Source organism: Chiloscyllium punctatum, chromosome 4, assembly GCF_047496795.1.
Source record: "Chiloscyllium punctatum isolate Juve2018m chromosome 4, sChiPun1.3, whole genome shotgun sequence".
In the NCBI taxonomy this organism is placed as follows: Eukaryota; Metazoa; Chordata; class Chondrichthyes; order Orectolobiformes; family Hemiscylliidae; genus Chiloscyllium; species Chiloscyllium punctatum.
In genome coordinates, this window is record NC_092742.1 from 105,467,939 (window position 1) to 105,490,816 (window position 22,878).

Genomic DNA, 22,878 nt, shown 5'->3' on the forward strand with positions numbered 1-22,878 from the left:
ACTGTTGACTTTACTAAAACCCTTTTGAACAGCTTTGTACTGTTTTTCAAAAAAGCAAGCATAGTTAACAAACTGCTATAACAAAGAGCAAATAAAGTGTGCACAGTGTATCTTTCTGCTGGGATTTCCCCCAAACCACTAAGCACATGGGGGTAAGAAGAAACAGCATTATCAATACATGGATTGTACTGATTCCTCAATCTCCCCTTTTCCCTTGCTGATCCCAATTAACAACACACTGCTGCCCCCGCCTCCCCCGCCCCCCCCCCCCCAACCCCCAACACTCTAAAATCATTTCACTATCTCACAACGCTTTTGTGCTAACTTTTAAAATACCCTATAGGCTAGGTTAAAGCAGAGTTTTCACTTAAGGATGAGTGATGCTTTGCTAACGGATTTGAGCAGGTCCAAAATTTGCAACAAGGACATTGTCTTTTAAGGAGCACTAGTGAATCATTTGAGAATAATGGAAAGCTTATAGTTATGACACAGTTGCCAGAGATTCCTCAGTACAGCACAGTTTATAAATAAAAACCATATTTATACACTGAAAACTGAAGATCACTTTTAATCTGGGAAGATGGGTTCACAGTAGCAAATATTGCCCAAACATGTGTCCAATCTCTCTTTCTTAAAAGTGGAATATAACAACTCACAACCATCCTTTGAGATTGATCAGGGATTTAGACCCAGGACACTTATTTATTCAATAAAAGAAGATATAGCTACTTTGAGTGCTAACAGCAACTAGATAAACAATTTTAAACAATATTATTTTATTCTTTGGTTACACAAGAGGATATTACAAAAAGAAAACTTACATCATTTTCAGAAGTCCCACACAAGCTACAGGATTTGCACTCTATGCACTGCCAGTGATAGGTTTTCACAGCTGCAGTCATATTTATTGTGAACTGTAAACAGGTGGGGTGACCTGAGGAAATGCACAAACAGGAGATGTTTATACACATTTCTTAATTCACAGCAAGAAAGATACAAACAGAGATGAGGGGAGAGAAAAAAAGGGCGGGGGGGGGAAGAGAGAGAGAGAGAGAGAGACGCACAGACAGACAGACAGAGACAGAGAGAGAAAGAAGTGGTTGGTGGTGTGTGGGGGATCAGGGGGGCAAAATGGGACAGAGCGCGTGAAAAACAACCAAGACCTTTTTAACTAAACATTAACCCTTTCGCTGCTGGGCAGGGCTACTAAGTATTAAGTTTGTCAGCTATTATATAACATGCTGCAGCTACATAACTAACCAGGTCTATAAAATTATCAAACGCAAAAAAAATTCAACCCAACATTAATTGCAAATTCAAGCTACGTACAAAACACCAAGTCAGAAATTAAGGAAAAATGCCACACGTAAAATGGACAAAGGGAGACCAATATGCAGTTTATTTTTTTTTATCAAATAAAAACTTTATAAGCTCAGCAGCATTTTAATCCAGTTTATAAAGAACATTGTTTTTACATTTAACATTGTACAACAAACAATACCATCCACTTGATGGTGACAATACTTTTTCACAAAGGGTTGGGGAGAGGGGTTACAGCAAATTACAGTGAAACTAATCAATAAATAGAAAGTAATGACTAGACTTCCAGACATCTGATAGACACACCTGACACTTACCACATCCACTTGCAGCAATCCTACTGAGATTCAAACAAATGGCTTTGACAACAAAATTGAGCAGAGTTGATTTCAGTTTTTAGAGAATTCATCAGTAAAACTAGCCAACACATTCATCATTCAAAATGATGCAATTTTTTTGAGAGAGAAAAATAAGACTTACACAAAATAGTCGGATTTTTTGGATAAAGTTCAATATTTCCAAATATATGAATTATTCAATATATTACCACACATTCCCCTCCCCTCCAAAAAGCTAGAGAGCAGCTTAGCTGTCAGTTTAATAAATACAAACATCTAATTCACAATGAAGTCGTCCTTCATACTGCACATTCTCAGGGCCTTCCTGAGTCTGAGTCGCATAACGGAGTTGCTAAAGAGGCAAAATTCCATGGGAAAATGGTCACAATTCATTTCTGGCCTTCCTTCCAGGAAATGGCTTGCATGGTAACCACCGGCATCGAGGCAATTCTGTGGTGAGGAATGGTAGAGGAGAGCTGTTTGTTTAGAAGGCTGCATGGTTGTTAGAGAGTCTTCTTACAGGTCAAAATGTGCTGCATTAATAAATTTCAAAACAATACATCTGCATGTTTTAATATAGAATACATAGCCTGCCCAGACCACAAGAGTTAAGCCAACAAGACAAAAAAGCAATTACTGCAAATCATGCAATTCTGCTTAAGAATTTCTGTTTAAAAGTGAATTAAAAACAAAAATCTTGCACACATACCTTTGCAATGCAAATGATGAACTCCTTTCAAATTAACAGGATCAAAAAGGTTGCTGGTGTCATTCTATTTCTGTCATCAGAACACATGCCTAATGATGTGGTTCCTTCATTCGATGGAAACAAAATGCTTTAGCAGCAGAAAAGAAAGTCAGCTGACCAAAAAAAAACTCAAACAAAAAAAAAGGTACAAGTCCCTGAATGGACAAGCATAGTTTTCTTTTCCTTCAAAAAATTAAAACTTCTCTTATATAAACTCCACTTCCTTCAGTGTATCACAGTGAACTTAATTGCCACAAAAGCTTGGAACTGCAGGTGCAAGAGGTGTAAAGTGGAGCCTGGAGACCACGTTTCCACTTGCCAGGAGCTTCGATGTAATATGCACGGCAAAAGTAGGTCAAGACAACTTTGCCTGCTGAAGGGAGGGAGCTAGTTGACTTAAAGCCATTGATTGCACTTTGTAAGGGCAAGTCCATTTAGCTCAGTGGTATCGCCCACAGTACATCAGATCCCTGTGTCCCCCATTCACTCAGTAATGTAGGGAGATCAGTCAAATGTCTGTCTTATTTGTTTTAAACAAAAACACACAAATCACGAGCCAAAAGAAATCCTGATCATCTTCAGAGTTAGAGATTCTCTTCTTTACTGATGAACAAACAAAAGCATCGACTCTGCTCATTTTCAACAGCCCAGTTTCACATGAAAACAGGTCTAGAATTCAGCAGGAGCTTTTTGGCTAAACAAGCCTTCTTTGTTGTCAAGGTCATTCATTTAATCTCGCCCGATTGTGTTTTTTTTTTGTGTGTGCTAGCAGGTATTTCCCACAATCACGTATTTAGCTGCTGCACTGGTTATCTGCATCTTTACTAGCAGGTGAATGAACACTTTTGTTTGATAGCAGTTCATCGATATCGTCGTCATCAAAGCCATGAAATGTGGAAGTGTCACTTTCAGACGAAGCACCAAACAAATCCTCTGCATTTCGCAAGTCCAGATCCTTTATGGCTCCTTGTCCCAAATAAGCTAACATGTATGATGATGTACATATCAGCACATGGGTACAGCAATACACACACACACACACAAAATGAAAAAAAATAAAAAAATCAATCATAGATCCTACCTCTGAAATAACAAGATCTATGCTAGCAAGAATCCTCAAATCTTAACTTCAGACCCTGCTATTTCTGTTACAAATCAGTCAGCGAAAGGGTTAAATTTAATCATGAGATTAGAAGAACATAAATCTCTTAATTTACTTGGTTCAGAACCAAACACAAAATCTGAATTTTCTGAAATGAAATCAAGCACTTCTTTTTTTAAAAAGTAAAATACAAAGTATCTTGGGAACCAGTCAAAATGTGCTGCATAAATACTTTAAACTAGACTTGTTTATATTGAAATAGTATTTGGCGGAATACATTGTGGAAATCCAGATTTGATTATAATTCTTGATGAATTACAATTTGCTTGAATTATTAAAAATTGTTGGGATTACACAGCATGCCTGACAAGCAAATAAAAATTAAATAAAAACTTATCCTTATGGTTGAAACAAAGGCTATATCTGCAACGTTCCCCATAATGTTGCCGTGTTTTGTCTCTTGGGTGCTGATCAGACTTCTTGGCTTTTTCAGTATTTCCTTTATTTACTTGATATCTATGACTAGTGTGAGCAGTTCTTTTTATTTCCAGTTCTATCAGTCTGGGTTGAAATGTATTTTAAACAACAAAAAGGAAGCTCAAATTCACATCCACGTAACCTCGAATGTCGATGCAATAAGCACAAGTAGTAGCCTCAGGAACATTTTTAGGGAATGATGAGGATGTAGGAATAACACAGAAAAACAATAGCTAAAATTCACAAGCTAAGCGTATAAATGGTACATCGATTGAAATGCCTCATTTTTGTTTTAAAACTGATTAAAGGAAAAGTGGGTGTGAGAAAATGTAAATGAAAAATTAAAAATATCACTGCAACATTAAAATACTAAATTAAACTGCTGCAAATTTCACTAATAATGTCAGAACAGTGAAGAAATAGGAACCAAAGCTTAAAAGCCAAAACTGGGTTTCACCTTTCATTTGCTCTATTCTGCAAACTAAGCTAAAATGAGATATGTTGTATTCTATCTTGTACATGACACAATTCAACTGCCGAGCAAATAGGTGTGAAGCTTTCACCAACTGTTAAACAGTCATCAACCACAGAGTTAGTGTGAAGTTAAAATTATGTGGCAATTTAAAGTTCTGATCTGTATTTATCAAATAGGTGTTTTGATAATTAGGCTATGGAATAAAGCATTTAAAAAAAAACTAACATGATATTTAAAAAAGAAAATTACTCTGACATTCAATTTGCAAATTCTAATATTTCTCTCAGTTTGTACACTTGGTATTCTTTCAGTCCTGTGTTCTTAGTTCATTATCAGCAAAATCTAGTGTCAGTAATGCACTTGAAATATATTTTTGTTATTGGCAAATATCTGGTGCAGCACAGCACATCCGTTCAGAGGAAGCTGTGCATGTCTCTCCTCAAGGCACTAATCATTTTATTCTGACAATAGCAGCACTATGTGTCTCCCAGGTCCCATGGTTATCAAGCAAGTCAATGAGTTCATCTGAAAGATAATTTGGTAGAATTCCAGGGATGTACCTACCGGAGCGCCCACAGTCTGAGCATGAGACCAGCTCTTCAGCCCTGCCTGTTTTCTTGTTCATATTTGACCCACCAAGACAGAAGTCACAGTAATTATTGGAAATTACCACCCCATCTGGACCTTTCCGAGCTGTAGAAATATCAAGGAAATAGCATTAGAGTGACAGTTTTTAAGCAGCGCCCACAAACTAAATTACAATTACACAGAAACAATCTAGAATCCCCTTCCCTCCAAAATAACTTTTCTTCATCTTTATTCTGAACATAAACATAGACCAAAGAAAGTTAAAGGGAAAAACAATGGTTATTGAATATTGTGGTTAGTGTTTTGTCTAAAACACATCACTAGCATAATCATTCTATCCAATCTTCTCCAATTAGGGAGATGATTTCTATCATGGACAATGATGCCTCAACATAAGCTTGCTGACCTGTACTGGCTTCGAGCTGAGCAAAGCCGCAATTCAGCATTTCCAAATCCTTCATGGTGTCACCTCTGCCCATTTGTCATCCCCTCTGATTCTACATTTCAAATTTCTGCATCTTGTCTACTATTGGGGAGCATATTTTCGTCAGCTAAGATCCTGGGCTCCTGAACTTCCTCCTGTAGTGACTGGAACCAGGTGGATATTGTAGACTATGAGATCCTTGATTGGCCCAGATTAACCACCTCAAATCAGTAAGGCCTGGCTGACTAATATAAACTGGGGATGGTTCGCTCCTGGGCCTGGCCAAACTGGCCATAAATAGGTCCTGGCAGTGGGCCGTAGAGGGGGTCGTTAGGGCCGACTGCCTGCCCTTCTTCCGCGGTTACGTTAGAGCCCGGGTGTCCTTGGAGAAGGAGCACGCAGTCTCCACCAACACCCTGGAGTTGTTCAGGGAGAGGTGGGCACCGCAGGGAGTGGAGTGCATTATTTCCCCCTCCAACTTTATTTTGATTTAATCCCCGTCCTCCCCTTTACTGTTTGATCACACAGCATTGCCTTTTGATGTGAAGGGCACTGCTTGTCACTGGCCACTTGGGTGTTTCCTTTCTTCCTGGTGGTGGAAACTGAATAAAGATTAGTACACCTTGTGTCTTTCACTGTGTCTCACACCTGCATGGGTGCGGGAGGAAAAATAAGCACTACCGCAGTTAGGCAGTAATGTAGGGGCAATAAAAAGAAAAAAAAAAGGTATAAACAGGGATTATGTTCAGGCCTGGGCATCACTGGAGAAGGAGCATGCAGTGTCCACCAATCCTCTGCATACCTTTAGGGAGAGGTGCGCACTGAGGAAATGGAATGCTTTATTTCCCACTCCAACTCTATTTTGATTTAGTCCCCACCCTCCTTTTTTCATGTAAGCATTGTTTACTCTGGGCTTTGCTTGTCACTGTTTCATTGGCTGCATGGGTGTCTTTCCTGGTGGTGGAATGCTAATAAAGTTATTTTCACTTGGCGTTTTCAATGTATCTTGCACCTACATGCAAACATGGGTGCTGAAGAACGTAAGCAGTAGTCATACAGCAGGTAAAAACAATGACTGCAGATGCTGGAAACCAGAGTCTAGATAAGAGTGGTGCTGGAAAAGCACAGCAGTTCATCAGAAAAGCCCTGATGAAGGGCTTTTGCCCCAAATTTTACTGCTCCGAGGATGGTGCCTTTTCCAGCACCACTATAATCCAGTCATACAGCAGTAGTGTAGGGGGTAGGGGAAAAAAGGATAATCAGGAGATTAGAATCTCCTCAATTCAGGAACCAACTCCAAGCTGGCTAACCACAAGTGAGAAAAGAAAAAAATATATAATATGTATAGATCTGCCCCGCTTCTGTGACTACGTTCAAGTCCAGGAGACCTTGGAGAGGGAGCACATACAATGCCCTTGATGCCTTTAGGGAGAGATGGGTACCCCGGGGTTGCAGTACTTTACTTCCACCTCCAACTCTATTTTGATTTAATCCCTACCCAATTCCACCAATCTTTCTTCATGCAAGCTTTTCCCCTATCGGGGATAGATTCAAGGTGAGGGGGGCAAGTTTAAGCGAGACGTGCAGGGGAAGTTTTGCACATAGAGAATGATAAGAGCTTGGTAAGCTCTGCCAGAAGACATGTTGGATGCAGGCATGTTGGCGACACTTAAGAGGAATCTGGATGGTTATAGGAGTAGGGAGGAATAGGGGGATATTGACAGAATAAGGGTAGAAGGGTTTTTTTTGTTTAATTAGGAAGGCCAAAGGGCCTGTTCCTGTGCTGTACTTCTCTTTTGTTCTTACTGGTTCCCTAGTCACATAGGTGTTTTTTTCCCTGGTGATAGAAATATTGAATAAAATTATTTGTACAAATGGTGTCTTCATGGAGTTCCTGCACTTACAAACACACATGAGTGCTGTGGGGGAAAACAAAGGAGTGTGGGATAACAAAGAAAAAAGGGATTTAGAATCTCCTAAAAAAGTATAAACAGGGGATTTAGAATCTCCTCAGTTAGGGGGACTGACTCCAAGCTGGCTGATATTATGCATAGGTAAATAAAGGGTGACTTGGTGACAGGATACCAGTCTCCTTGCACTTATTTCAGTAGTGATGAGAGTGGGATTAATGACATAACCGTGGAGAAGTGCTTACTAGCCAAAGCCCAGCTAGACCTCAAACAGGCACTACAACTCATTAGAAAATTCAGCAAGTGGAGTATGGGAACTACAGGCATTCCAAAAGGAAGTGGGCACCCTCACCTGTCCAACTCAGCTTGGGGAACACCACTTAAATGTAGGTAATCACAGATTTACACAGGGACCCTAGGCTGGCCCCCCACACTAAAGCTGAACCTTGCCCCAGTGGCTAAGAAGTTCTTCAGGATTTCGGCCAACAAACCATTGTAGCTGCTGCCGGTGTGTGGACTCAAGACAGCAAAGGAGGCCTACAAGGCCTGACTTGAGTAAGAAATCTTGAAGGCTGATATCCATGGTAGTCCGCATCCTGGAAAGTCCCCCAACATGTGAGTTGGAACAAATTTAGTGACATCCAAATCGGAAACTAATTAAAATTGGTTAAATGGTCATCTGGTTCTCACGGACGTCAATACCAGTACATCTGTATCAATGGTTGTAGAACCAGTCTTTAATAAGATTTGCTCAGGACTTTGAGCAAGACCTCAGCCAGACTGAGATCATATGTTGGGGAACCGTTGCAAATAAGGGAACAACTTTGGTTCTGGTTTCCTATGAGAAGCAGTTGGTGCAATTAACACTGATGGTAGCAAGAGGCTCAGGCCCAAGCCCACTGGAGCAGAATTGGTTGAGGAAGAATCACCTAAATTGGCTCAATATATTTTAATTAGAAAATGGCTGTCCCACTGCAGTCCTAGTGAAAGACACAGAAGGGGCTTGGGACTTTCAAAGGGGCCAAAGCCACTTTACATGTTGACCAGGAAACAATTCCACAATTTGGCATGGCCCGCCCTGTACTATTTTCCTTGCTGGCAGAAGTAGAGGCAGAAATCAGGAGGCTGGAGGGCAAAGAAATCACCAAAGTACTGCAGCTTGTAGAATGGGCAGCACCAGTCGTACAGATTGTGAAGCCTGACAGTTCAGTTTATCTTTGTGGGGATTTTAAGCAAGCGATACACTGTCTCCCTCAGCTGGATAAATACTCAATCCCTCTCATCGAGGATCTGTATGTAAGAATGCCGGTGAGGGGGGGAAGCTGTTCTTTATGAAGTTGGACATGAGCCACACCTACCTGCAATTGCAACTGGATGCCACAATATACAAGACTGCCATTTGGGGTATCATCAACTTGTGTCCTTTTCCAGTGGACCATGGAGAACATTTTACAAGGGCTACCCCAGATTACCATTTATCTGGATAACGGGAAGATCAATAAAGAGCACTTGCACAGAGTGCTTAAATGTGTCTCTGAGGTGGACTAATGCCTTAGAGGGGAAAAATGTGTGTTCCAAGCACCCCAACAGACCTAACAGGGTTACACCCATTGGAAGATAAAGTAAGGATGCTCAATGGTGCCCCAGCTTCCCAAGTTTACACCAGAGCCTCGGCCTTTCCTTCGGTTGGTGAGTTAATACAGAAATTTCATATGTAACCTGGCCTCCATCTTGTCACCCGTGTTGAAAAAGTGTCAGCCTTGGAAATGAGTCACATAGCCAAAAAGTAGCCGTTAGGGAGGTGAAAAAGCAGCTACTGTCACCTAAGGTGTTGGCACATTATGATCCGAAGCAGACGTGTGAAGCCTCCCCATATGGTGTGGGGTAGTGTTGGCTCACCAGCAGCCCGAAGGAGAGGAGCACCCGATAGCTTCCTGGATGTTGGCTGATGCAGAATGCAAAACTGCCCAGATACAGAAGGAAGATTTGGTAGTCATCTTTGGCCTGAGGAAGTTCCATCAGTATCTTTATGGATGGGAATTTGTCCTAGTAACAAATCACAATCACCTTCCGAAGGAAGGCAAGGCAATACCATCCATGGCTTCTGGTAGAATTCAGCAGTGGGCCCTTATTCTCAGTTAGTGCACACAGTCCAGGAAGCCAAGTGGCTAATGTGGCTGACTTGAGCCACGCCTTTCGGTCAGATACTCCACCGGTGGTTCCTTCCCGGAAGACTTTGTGCTGGTTTTAAAACTTTCTGGACACCCTTCTGACAACTTCCTTCTTTGGACACAAGGAGATCTTGTTCTTACAAAGCAAACAGCTGATGGTAATGGGGGAAACAGGGGAAACAGGAGGACCATTATGATCAAGATTAACACCCTTCTGGATCAGTCAGGACCAGATCACTGTGAGGACGGCTTATTACTATGGGGAACAAGAGTGATTGTCCCAGGTAAAGGTCGCTGCCAGATACTGACTGAACTCCACCAGGGGTTTCCAAGATGAAGATGCTAGCAAGAAGCTAGCAAGCATAGGGTGGCCAAGGCTGGATGCTGACATAGCTGCTTTGGTGGGACAATGCCCACTGCGTCAACAAGAACAAAAATTGCCAGTGGCACCCTCACAGTTGTGGGAATGGCCAGGTAAACCTGGATTTGGTTACTTTGCTCAGTCAAAAGATGTAATCTTGAAAACCTCAAAAATCTCTTGATCTTTGCTGTTGGAAGGAGATCAATCTGAATGTCTCTTATCACTGAAATCCCACCTCCATGCTAACATCCTAATTGACTCCTTCTGCATCTTTTCAAAGGCTTTGACACCTTTTCTGAAGCTTGCGTCCTAGAATTGTCCAGAGTACTGCAGCTGAAATCTAAACAGCAATTTATCAAACATAATCATTTGTATGCTCACTTATCACATAGATGACCAGGGTCTCATCCACTGCTGGACAACCAGTGAGAGCCCTAGGTTACCTTCTTTGGGGGAAGATCTTCCTAGACACTGGTGGAACCTTCTCCAGGATCAAAAGCTCTGCAGATAGAAACCCAAGCCCGGAGAGTGGATAACTAATCACAGGCAAGCAGCTGTCATTGCAGCCAAAGCCAGCAGAGGAGTGATAGCTTTTGGCAATGCTATCCCCTGCTGGATGCAATCACCCAAGGACAGGTCAAAATCACTGAGGGACACTGGCCACGGGGTACATGAGTCACAGGTTGATAAGAATGAAGCAAAGTAATCTAAATTAAATGATATGCCGTCAGAATGGGGTGCCCAAGCCATAGGGAACATACTGACAAACGCCTTTGAAAAAAAACAGGACATTTTGAGAAGGCGGATTAAAATTATATAGGATTCTAGAAGTTATAAACAGAACTAGAAGAAATATTAACACCCAACCTGACCTCAAGGTGGTGGTAGGATTTCTAGCCTCTGACTTGCTCTTGTAGCAACACTATGAACATAGCTAATCCAGTTCACTTCCTAGTCAATAGCAACTTCAGGATGCTATACATACTATTTTCCCATATGTTGTCCAGGTCTTTCTGCACCCACTTATTTCCATCACCTATGCTTTTATTACCTCTAGACTCAATATTCAAGGATGTTGCCTGGACTCAATGGTCCGAGTTATAGGGAGAGGTTGGACAAGCTAGGATGTTTTTCTTTAGAGAAGAAAATGAGGACTGCAGAGGCTGGAGATCAGAGCTGAAAATGTGTCAGAAATGGCTCATGCCCGAAACGTCGATTCTCCTGCTCCTTGGATGCTGCCTGACCTGCTGCGCTTTTCCAGCAACACATTTTCAGCGTTTTTCTTTAGAGTCTAGGAGACTGAAGGGGGACCTTATAGAGGTGCACAAGATCATGTGAGACAAGCATAGGGTGAATGTACTTAGTCTTTTTCCCAGGACTGGGGAAATCAAGGATTTGAGGGCATCAGTTTAAGGTTGGAGGGGAAAGAATAAATGGGAACCTGAGGGGAAACTTTCTTTTACACAGGGGGTGGTACGCATATGGAATGAGCTGCCAGTGGAAATGATTGAGGTGGGTACAGTAAATGTTTAAAGGGCATTTGGACAAATACATGGAAAGGGTTAGAAGGATATGGGCCAAGTGCAAGGAAATGGGTGGACATTTTGGTTGGCACGGACCAGTTTGTAGGACTCTATGTGCAAATAAATTCAATCTAATCTCCCATAGAACATAGCGCTACAGGTCCTTCAGCCCTTGATATTTCACCGAACTGTGAAACCAATCCGAAGCCCATCTAACCTACACTATTCCATTATCGTCTGTATGTTTATCCCATGTTCTACCTCCAGTTGTCTTAGCCCCAAGTTCTAGAATACTGGCCTTCTGCTTCCCTGTGTCACTTTCCTCTTTTAAGGTGCTCCTTAACACCTACTATCTTGTCCAAGCTTTGGTTATCGGATCAATTATCTCTTAATGTGACCTGGTGTCTTACTCTGTAATGTAACACATCTGTGGAGTGACTTCAGAGGTTTTGTTATGTCAAAGGTGCTAAATAAATGCAAATAGTTTTTGCTGTATGCATGGATACAATGCTACATTGAGGATCATTTTTGTTTTAAATACATTCACGCTGTGTGTGTCACTGACAGGCCAGCGTTTTTATTGCATGTGCTTAAGGTGGTGATAGCAAGCTGCCTTCTTAACCTTGCTGCAGCCCACATTCTGTGCCATTACGGAGGCAATTCCAGGATTCTGATTCACTGACAGGGTAGGAACAGAAATATGTTTCCAAGTCTGGATGGTGAGTGGCTTGGAGGGGAATCCAGAAATATTGACGCTCCTGCTCCTTGTATGCTGCCTGAGTGGCTGTGCTTTTCCAGTGCCACACTTTACCTCATCTACCGTGTGTTGCTCTCGATATGATCTCCTCTACACTGGGGAAACAGGACGCTAACTTACAGAACATTTCAGAGAACATCTCCATGATACATGCACCAAACAATCCCAACACCCTGTGGCTGACCACTTCAATTCCCCCTCCGCTCCACCAAGGACACGCAAGTCAGAGGCCTCCTCCACTGCCAAATTCTAGCCACCCAATGCCTGGAGGAAGAATGGCTCATCTTCTACCTAGGGACCCTCCAACCACACGACATCAAAGTCGATTTCATCAGTTTCCTCATTTCCCCTCCCTCCACCTTATCCTAGATCCAACCGCCCTCTTGAACTGTCCTACCTCTCCATCTTCCTTCCTACCTATCTGCTCCGATCAATCACCATTTCCCCTCACCTGCATCCACCTACTATGTTCCAAGCTACCTCCCCTCTCCCTAACAGCACCCCCCCGTCCTTATTTATTGCTCAGCCCCATTGGGCACCCCTGCACCCCCAATATTCCTGATGAAGGGGTTCTGCCCAAAACGTTGACTCGCCTGCTCCTTGAGTGCTATCTGACCTGCTGTACTTTTCCAGCACCACACGTTTTGACCGTTTTCCACGTATGTGCTGCCCTTGTCCTTCGGATGGAAGGTGCTAGCTAAAGATCTTTGGTGAATTTCTTTGTTGAATATGTAACGTTAATCAAGAACAGTCAACATGGTTCAGTCTGACCAAGTGGAAAGGAATTTTCCTGGGAAAGAACCAAAGGCTCGGTTAAAGTGTGTTTGCTTTAATGGAAGTAGTATAAGGAATAAAAGTGATGAGCTTAGAGCATGGATCAGTACCTGGTGTTATGATGTTGTGGCCATAACAGAGACGTGGGTTTCTCAGGGGCAGGAATGGTTGCTGGATGTTCCAGAGTTTAGAGAATTTAAAAAGGGGGGGAGAAAGAGGAGGGGGGTAGTCAGAGACGGTATCATAGCTACAGAAGTTACCATTGTCGAGGAGGGTCTGCCTACTGAGTCAGTATGGGTGGAAATTAGGAACAGTAAGGGGGCAGTCACCTCATTAGGGGTTTACTGCAGGCCCCCCAATAGCAGCAGGGAGATTGAAGAAAGCATAGGTCGGCAGATTTTGGAAAAGTGTGAATGTAGTAGGGTTATTGTAATGGGTGACTTGAACTTTCCCAATGTTGATTGGGACCTCCTTCGAGCAGATGGTTTGGAAGGAGCTGTTTTTGTAAGTTGTGTCTAGGAGGGTTTCCTAACTCAGTACGTTGACAGGCCGACGAGGGGAGAAGCCATTTTGGATTTGGTGCTCGGCCATGAGCCGGGGCAGGTGTCAGGTCTTGCAGTGGAAGTGCATTTTGGCGATAGTGACCACAACTCCCTCACGTTCTACATAGCTATGGAGAAGGAGAGAAGCAGGCACAATGGGAGGATATTTAATTGGGGAAAAGGAAACTATGATGCTATCAGATGTGAGTTGGGAAGCATGGACTGGGAGCAATTGTTCCATGGAAAGGGCACTATAGACATGTGGAGACTGTTTAAGGAACAGTTGTTGCGAGTGATGCACAAATGTGAGACAGGTAAGAAGGGGTAAGATAAAGGAACCTTGGATGATGAGAGCGGAGGAGCTTCTCGTCAATAGAAAGACGGCAGCTTACGTAAGGTGGAGGAAGCAAGGGCCTTTCTCAGCTCTAGAGGATTACAGGCAGGTGAGGAAGAGCTCAAAAATGGTCTGAGGAGAGCCAGGAGGGGGCACGAACAAAGCTTGACAGGAAGGATTAGAGAAACCAAAGCCAGTTTACATGTATGTGAGCAATAAGAGAATGATCAAAGAAAGAGTAGGGCCGAGCAGGCATAGTATAGGGAACTTGCGTATAGAGTCTGAGGTGGTAAGGGAAGCCCTAAATGAGTTTTTTGCTTCTGTCTTTACTAAAGAAAAGGACCTTGTAGTGAATGAAACCATTGAGAAGCAGGTAAGCATGTTGGAACAGAGAGAGATTGAGGAAGCTGATGTGCTGAACATTTTGACAAACATTAAGATTGACAAGTCGCCAGGGCCAGACCAGATTTGTCCTCGGCTGCTTTGAGAAGCGAGAAATGTGATTGCTTCGCTGCTTGCGAAGATCTTTACATCCTCGCTCTCCACCAGAGTCGTACCTGAGGACTAGGGGGAGGCAAACGTAATTCCTCTCTTCAAGAAAGGAAATAGGGAAATCCCTGGCAATTACAGACCAGTCAGTCTCACGTCTGTCATCTGCAAGGTGTTAGAAAGGATTCTGAGGGATAGGATTTATGACCATCTGGAAGAGCATGGCTTGATTATAGGCAGTCAGCACGGCTTTGAGAGGGACAGGTCACCTCACAAATCTTATTGAGTTCTTTGAGGATGTTACTAGACATGTTGATGAGGGTCGAGTGATGGATGTGGTGTATATGGACTTCAGTAAGGCATTTGATGAGGTTCCCATGGTAAACGCATTCAGAAGGTCAGGAGGAATGGGATACAGGGAAATTTAGCTGTCTAGATTCAGAATTGGCTGGTTGACAGAAGACAGTGAGTGGTAGTGGAAGGAAAGTATTCTGCCTGGAAGTCAGTGGTGAGTGGTGTTCCACAGGGCTCTGTTCTTGGGCCTCTACTCTTTGTAATTTTTATTAATGAGTTGGATGAGGGGATTGAAGGATGGGTTAGCAAGTTTGCAGACGACACAAAGGTTGGAGGTGTCGTTGATAGTGTAGAGGACTGTTGTAGGCTGCAGCGTGACATTGACAGGATGCAGAAATGGGCTCAGAGGTGGCAGATGGAGTTCAACCTGGATAAATGCGAAGTGATGCATTTTGGAATGTCGAATTTGAAAGTTGAGTACAGGATTAAAGACAGGATTCTTGGCAGTGTGGAGGAACAGCGGGATCTTGGTGTGCAGGCACATAGATCCCTTAAAATTGCCACCCAGGTGGACAGGGTTGTTAAGAAAGCAAATGGTGTTTTGGCTTTCATTAACAGGGGGATTGAGTTTAAGAGCCATGCAGCTCTATAAAAGTTTGGTTAGACCGCACTTGGAATACTGTGTCCAGTTCTGGTCGCCTATTATAGGAAAGATGTGGAGGGGGTTTGGAGGGGGTTCAGAGGAGGTTTACCAGGATGCTGCCTGGAATGGAGGGCTTATCTTACGAATAGAGGTTGATGGAGCTCTGACTTCTTTCATTGGAAAAAAGGAGGAAGAGAGGGGACCTAACTGAGATGTACAAGATATTGAGAGGCATAGAAAGAGTTGATGGCCAGGGACTTTTTTCCAGGGCAGAAATTGTTAACACGAGGGGTCATAGTTTTAAGCTGTTTGGTGCAAAGTATAGAGGGGATGTCAGAGGCTGGTTCTTTACGCAGAGCATGGAATGCGTTGTCAGCATCAGTTGTGCAAGCGAGGTCATTGGGGATATTTAAGGGACTGCTGAACATGCATATGGTCACAGAAATTTGAGGCTTCGTACATTAGGTTTACCTTACATGAGGATCAATGGTCAGCACAACATCGTGGGCTGAAGGGTCTGTTCTGTGCTGTAATGTTCTATATTGAACTTTTTGAAGAGGTGATCAGGAGTGTAGGTAAATGCAATGATTTTGATGTATTCTACTTGGGCTTCAGCAAGTTCTTTTATAAAATCCACATGGAAGACTGATAGCAAAGCTAAGAGCCCATGGTTCGACAACTGTATTGACAATTGGCTGAGTGGCAGGAAACAGGAGTGTTGATTCAGGAGTGGTTTTCTAACAGAAAGTCTGCATACAGAGAGGTCTGACAGTGGTCAGTATAAACCACGAACAGCAAGATCCCCAATACAAACCATTTAAACTTGACTGCAGGAGGGTTAACCAGTAAGTTCACAGATGATATGAAAATTGCTAGGATGGTAAATAATGAGAAAGATAACCTCAGATTCCAGGGAGATGCAGACATGCTGGTCTGCAAATGGACTTCAATCCGTATGTGAGGTTATGCATTTGGGCAAGTCAAAAACAAGTGAATATAACGAATGGTAGGACCCTCAGAAACATCGAGGAACTTTGGTGCACTTGCCTTACTAGCTGAGGCACAGAGTTTAAAAGCAGGAAGATGATACTGGAATTATATGAAATATTGATTTGGCCAACCTGAATTGTGTTCAGTGCTGGAATTCACATTATAGGAAGGATATAACAGCAGAGGAGATGTTGTTTGAGCTGGAGAATTTCAATTATGGAGACAGTGGTCAGATTGGGATTGTTTCCCCTACAACAGAGGGGACTAACAAGGGGCATGATGGAGATGTATAAGATTATGAGGGACATAGATAGTGTGTTGATGGAGAAATCAATGAACAGGGTCTTATGGTAAGGGGCATAAGATTTAGAGAAGATGTGAGGAACATCTTTTTCACCCCAAGGAAGGTGGGAATCTGGAACTCGGTGCCTGTAAGGACGGCTGAGGCAGAAACCCTCATAACATTCAAGTTCTTTTTAAATATGCATTTGTGATGCCACAAAGCTACAGACCAGGTGCTGGAAAACGGGATTGGAATAGTTCGGTGGTTGTTTTTGACTGCTGAGGACATAATGGACAAAAGGGCCTTTTCCTGTGCTATAGAGCTCCAGGGCTTTGTAATACTGCTTCCACCAAGCCTTTCTTTCTCCACAACCAGGAATTTCCACTGCTCACCCAAACCTGGCTGAGAGGGGCATTAGCCTCATTCCACCTATTTCCCACACCCATATAAATAAGTATGGTCATAGAGATCTATAAGACAAAATTGGCCCCCACTCCTTCCCAACCCTTTCAGAAGTGATAGAACTCTACTTGTCCTCACTTTCGGCCCCACCTGCCCCTTATTTAAAAGGAGTATCCTCCAGCATTTCTGCCAACTCCAGCATGTCACCAAACACATTTTCCCCTTCCATGCAGTCAATATTCCAAAGCAACTGCTTCTCCCACAACACTCCAATCCTCAAACCACGCTCAACATTTCCCCTCACCACACGTTTCTGTGCAAACACAAGTGTAATATTGACCCCTTTAGTACCTGTCCTCACTGTCCAATGCCCAAAACCACTTCCTCGATGAAGCAGCAATTTACCTCTACCTCTTCTGTATTACATTCACTATTCACAACGTAGCCTGTTCTACGATCGGAAAGCCAACTGCAAACTGCGCTTTCAGAATATCTTTATTCAGTCTGCAAGCGTGACCCAGAGATTCTAGTCACATGTAATTTGCCTTCTCCCCTTTGTTGTTGCTGTCAGCCTATATTGGTCCTTGGCCTGCTGCAAAGTTCCAACAAAATCAATGCAAGATCAACACACAGTCTGGAGCCTTGTGGACTTCAGGCAAGAAATCTGTTATCATTTTTATTTGTTTGGAAGTAAACTGCAGGATTTACATAAGATGCTACTTGTTGAGAGTTTGGCTGATTCTAGCGTAAATAACTGGTAGTTTTTCTGTGTGTGTGAAGTTAATAATCAACTTGTAAACACTTCTGCAGCCATAGTGATTTATTTTAAGAAAAACAGTCTTGAGGCCTGGCATTTGAATGAATGGATTTTGTACACCACAAGTGGGCTTCTGTTTATTTAAATTGCTTTGCAACCCAGCAAGTAAATAAAATAAATAAATGGGCCTCAAGGTTTGTGAGGTGGCACTGGAACGTTTTTTAAAATGCTGCTGAGAAATTTCTATAGTAGGGAGAAGACAAGTTTAATTCCATTTTTGAGTGTAGCAGTCCTGTGACATTATTGGAATAGGATGGCTGTCCAGATCCATGCTCTTGAGAAGAGTATAAACTAGGTTACTTCTGAGAGAAGCAGTCGTGCTAGCCCCAGACCAGAAGTGTTGGGATTAAAACAGAGTATATTGTTCAGGTGAACAATAGCTCCAGTCTAAAAAGGTAAAGCCACAAATTACTTAAGCCCAAAAAAGGTGTTAGATAAAAGGATGCTTGTGAATATTGCACAAGTTTTGTTTTTCTGGGTACCATAAAAATATGGTTTATAAAAAGGAATATCTTGGGATTAATGAAATTATACCTTTCCTGTATTTAAAAATCTTTGAATGGTTTTATAAATAGATAGCTTGGATTACTCCAATTTATCTGCTTGTCTTTTTTCAATAAAAAGATGTTTTTTTGATAAAGTGAAAACCATAGCATGAATAACCAAATAAAACCAAATTACTAAGGAAGGAAAAAATTAAGAGTACGAAAAAAAATTCCAAAGACCTTTTCTGAAAAACGTTAAAGTGAGTGTTGATCTATAAAATGAGCCTGGGAAATAACAAAACCGTGGATGAATTGAACAGGTATTTTGCATCATTCTTCACTGTACAGGATATGAGTAATATCCTAGAAAAAGCTGTAAATGAGGAAATGGAAGGAGGGCAGAACACACTGTCAAAGTCATACTGAGCAAGCTGTTGGAGCGGTGAGCTGACAAGTGCTTGGCTCCTGATGGACTACATCCTAGAGTGAAAAGCTAGCTAGTGTTAGTTTAACATTTGGTTTTAATTTTAGATTTGGAAATGATTCCATTAGGTTGGAAAACAGTATATGTAACTAATTTATTCAAAAATGGGAAATTTTGAATGTACAGGGAAAATGTTAAAAACTGTTAAAGGAAGTTATGGCAAAATTTTCTAAGTGCCTTGCTAAAGTGAAATCATGTTACTTCTGGAACTCCAGTAAATTTGTTAAACATGGGCAGTGGATGTGATTGAGAAGGGAACTCTATCAGGCACTGGAGTACTGTGAAGTCATGATATTGGGATACACAGAATTTAGCTTTGCCATTGCTTAACCTGTGTTATAAGTATGTATTTTGGTTAATTCCAATTTATCTTCATTATATTTGTGTGATAAACTTCTGCTTTATTGTACAAACACAATCTGAAGCACTGGGTCCTTGCTTCATTAAAAGGTCACCTCATAAAATTAAAAAAAAGATCCACTAAGTCCAATTTTAGTCTGAGATTGGACTTGCCTAGTAACTGTTGACAAATCACTTGGTAAGGAGTATAATTGCCCACTGAGGAAATTCTATGCGACTGGTGATGGGTTCTGCGAGTCCTTGTATGGGCGATGAGCCTGATCCTAGAGCCTCATCTCTGACCACACAATTGGTATTTCTAGGAGATGGAAAGGTCCTTAGTCTCAAAAATTGCTGGGAGTCCTTTCTCAGGTTCCTTTGCTGTACTCTCTCTTCTCCACAAGGTGTTCTCAAACAATTGAGTTGCTTCTTGCAGGAGCTTCTTCTGAATTGGTTTCTTCTAAGCGAGAGTCTCTCAAGCATTGATATTCACGCTGAATTTCTTGAGGGAATATTTCAGGGAGTATTAGACGTGCTTCCTTGATTTTCCTCTCATTTGAGTGAGAAAGAATATTTGTTCGCAGTTCAATCTCGGGCATCCTAACATGTGGCTGGCACAGTGGAGTTGGTTTCAGATGATCGTGGTCTTAAGGCTACTGCTAAATAGCTCCTTCAGGAATTATGTTAGTATGCCTGTCCTTCCAGCTGATACCCCAAATCCATCTTGGACAGCATTGACGGTACTTCTCCAGGGCATTGAAGTGGTGTCTATACATAGTCCAAGTTTTGGAGCCATTTATAAGATTCAGAGGGATGACTGCCTTATACAGTCAGTGCAACCCCACATTATAGAGAAAAAAAAAAGCACTTTCAAACAGCACTTACAGCCAACACATGTTTTGAAGGTTCGCCCTTCACAAATAGCATCCCCAAGTCATCAATCACGTTATAGCGAATTTGTGGTAAGGAAACATGCGTTACAGCAGAACAACCTGTACATAAAAGGATCTTGGAATCAGCACAGATGAAACAATCATTTAAGATTTTATCTTATGCGTCTAAAGGTGGCGCTGAGAATAGAATAGAATAGAATAGAATCTCTAGTGTGGAAACAGGCCATTCAGCCCAAAGAGACCATATCGATCCTTAGAAGAGCATCCCATCCAAATCGATGACGCCTACCCTATCCCTGTAACTCTGCATTCCCCATAGCTAAGGCACCTAATTTACAAATCCTAGAACATTAGCCATGCCAGACCTAACTTTCACATCTTTGCTCTGTGGGAGGAAACCAGAGCACCCAGAGGAAACCCACATTGATGCAAAACCCACACAGTCACTAGAGGGTGGAATTGAACCCAGGTCCCTGGCGCTGTGAGGCAGCAGTGCTAACCACTGAGCCACCGTGCCACCTTGCTTGTAGATTAGATTTGGTGTTGGATCTCCAAATTGATGTCAGCCTTAGAAGAGAGGTGGTTCCCCACATTAGGGAAATGCTCCACATTTGGGATGATTTCTCCATCGATTTCCATGGAGAGATAGACTGGAACTTGCCTGCGTTGGATTGATAAAGAACTTGGGTCTTCTTGAGTTTGAAGATATCAATTCTTCAGTATATTTCTGCAAAAATATAAAATGTATATATTTTTTCTTTTATAAAAGAAAATGTAAAGCGAGGCTTGAAGTCTCTGTTCCAAGGGAGCATTGCCATCCACATATTGAAGTTCCACAAGAGAGGTCTTTGCTGTTTTTTTTTGGAGTTCATCAGGTTGAGATTGAAAGTTTTCTGTTCATCATGCGGACAACGTTCCAGGAAATGAATTCTTTACAGGATGAGGAATAGTGGTGATAAAGATCGAGCTAAAGGTGGTGACAATGGCACATTCCTATCTTGACCTCAAAAGGATTCTCTCATTACTGCCAGTAGGGACCATTGCTGATCTTTGTCGTGGAGGAGACAGAGCAAGTTGTTGAATTTCTCTGGATGATTGACCTTTGACAGGGCCTTCCATTGTGCTTTCTGACTGACCGTGTCAAAACCCTTGGTTATATTGATGAAGGCCACATTGGTTGGTGCAATTCTCTTGGAGTCACCGAGCAGTGAATTTCATGTTCACAGTTCAATGGTTCGGTTGGAAAGGACACTGAAGAAATGTGAAAAGGCACCTACTGAGGATTTGGGTGAGGATCTTCCCAGCAGTGGACAGTAGGGAGATCCCTCAGTAATTTCCATAGTCTACAGGCAATGGCAGCATCTCTGAGATTGACAGGAATCTCTTCTTTGTCCCAGATTTTCAGGAACAGTTGATGGAGATGACAGGTAAGCTCTGCTCCTCAAGTTTAAATCCTAACTACTGCAGCTTTTACATTTTGCACATGTCTAATGGCTGTTTCAGCTCCTCCCACATTTAGCAGTCAAAGATGATCTTTGAAGGGATGTTGGGGAATTTCCTGAAAACACATCTACAATTGTGTCACAGCAGTTCTTTGAAGAGTTCTCTCCATTGGACACTAATGTTTTCTCTGCCTCTCTAAAGTGTTCTGTCTTTACACCACATCAGGTTGAGGCCAAGACTGTTGGATTTGTATATTGTCTTAGTTTCACTAAAGTAACTCTAGGTGTCAGGCTGGTCAGCAAGGAGTTGCAGCTCCTTAGTTTTCTTAGCCCATGTTTGGTTCTTTATTTCCCTTGTTCTTCTTTGTAACTCCACCTTTGCTGTTTGATGCGTTATCCTTTTGGCTGATGTTGTTTTGCCAGGCACACAGAGTTTTCCTCTTCTCGTTGAGGTCTTGGATGATTGCTCATTCGCGTGTTTCCAGGTCCTGTATTTGATTGATTCTTCACAGCCTGTGATAATGACTGTCTTCAGCTCTTTCAAGATTTCCTCCACTTCATTAAAATGGGTGCTTTGGGGATTTTGGTGAAGATATCATTGAAACTTTGCTAGCCTGCTTAGCTCTTTAAGCCGCTCAATGTTGATTGTTTTTCTGAACAGTTTCTTATCTTCAGCTGCTTCTGGTGGCATTTGATGGAACTTGAGGAACCGACGAGTTGATGGTTGGTTGCACTGGCCATTGCTTTGGTAACAACGATATCCTTTCGGTCACAGGGTATTATTGATCAAGTTCCAGTGCTTTGATCATGGATGCCTCCAAGAAGTCTTGAACGTGCCCTTTTGTCAGAATACTCTTTATGATGACCAGCTAGCATTTTGCACATTTGGTAAGCAGCAGAATCTGTTGGAGATGCCTTCCTTTCCAGAGTTGGGATGCTGGTGAGTATCTAGAGTAGAGTAGAAGCTTCCTTTGGACTCAACGGCATCAAGGGTTGCAACACTGGCATTCACAATTGCCTATTGATCCTGGGCAAGTTGTAGATAGAGTGTTATGAGGTGATTGGTGATACCAATAGGGAGGGTAGACAGTCAGTTGACAAGTTTGTTCTTGTTGTCAAATCAAATTCCACCCATCCTATGCAAATCCCTTTCTTGCAGCTTTGTGGGTCAGTCCATAGCAAGTGGACTGCAGCAGTTCAAGAAGGCAGCTCACTATCAGCTTCTCAAGGGCAGGTAGGGATGGGCAATAAATGCTGGCCAGCCAGCGATGCCCAAATCCCAAAAATGAACTTAAAAATTCATCCTCAGCTATCAGGATAGATTGAAGAAATTGGGACTACTCTCCCCAGACAGAAGACAGCTAAGGGGAGATCCGATTCAGGTCTTCAAAAATGGTGAGTGAGCCAGACAGAGTGGCTAGGGTAATGCTATTTTTGCTTGTAAAAGAACGAACAAGAGGGCGTAGATTTAAA

General features: G+C 42.3%; 1 protein-coding gene across 6 annotated transcripts in view; it reads right to left on the minus strand.

Annotated features, from left to right (window-relative positions):
- Positions 1 to 22,878, minus strand: part of dpf3 (double PHD fingers 3) — a 138,991-nt gene that overhangs the window by 30,124 nt on the left and 85,989 nt on the right. For 4 of the 6 annotated variants that reach the window (XM_072569491.1, XM_072569488.1, XM_072569489.1 and 1 more), the window contains 2 exons: positions 5,025 to 5,153; positions 822 to 934 (listed from right to left, as the gene is read on the minus strand). In XM_072569491.1, the coding sequence (XP_072425592.1) occupies positions 822 to 934; positions 5,025 to 5,153 (242 nt within the window). Of the gene's footprint in view, positions 1 to 821; positions 935 to 1,275; positions 2,109 to 2,367; positions 3,388 to 5,024; positions 5,154 to 22,878 lie in introns of those variants that run through there. The other 2 variants (XR_011960527.1, XR_011960526.1) reach the window with 1 other exon arrangement.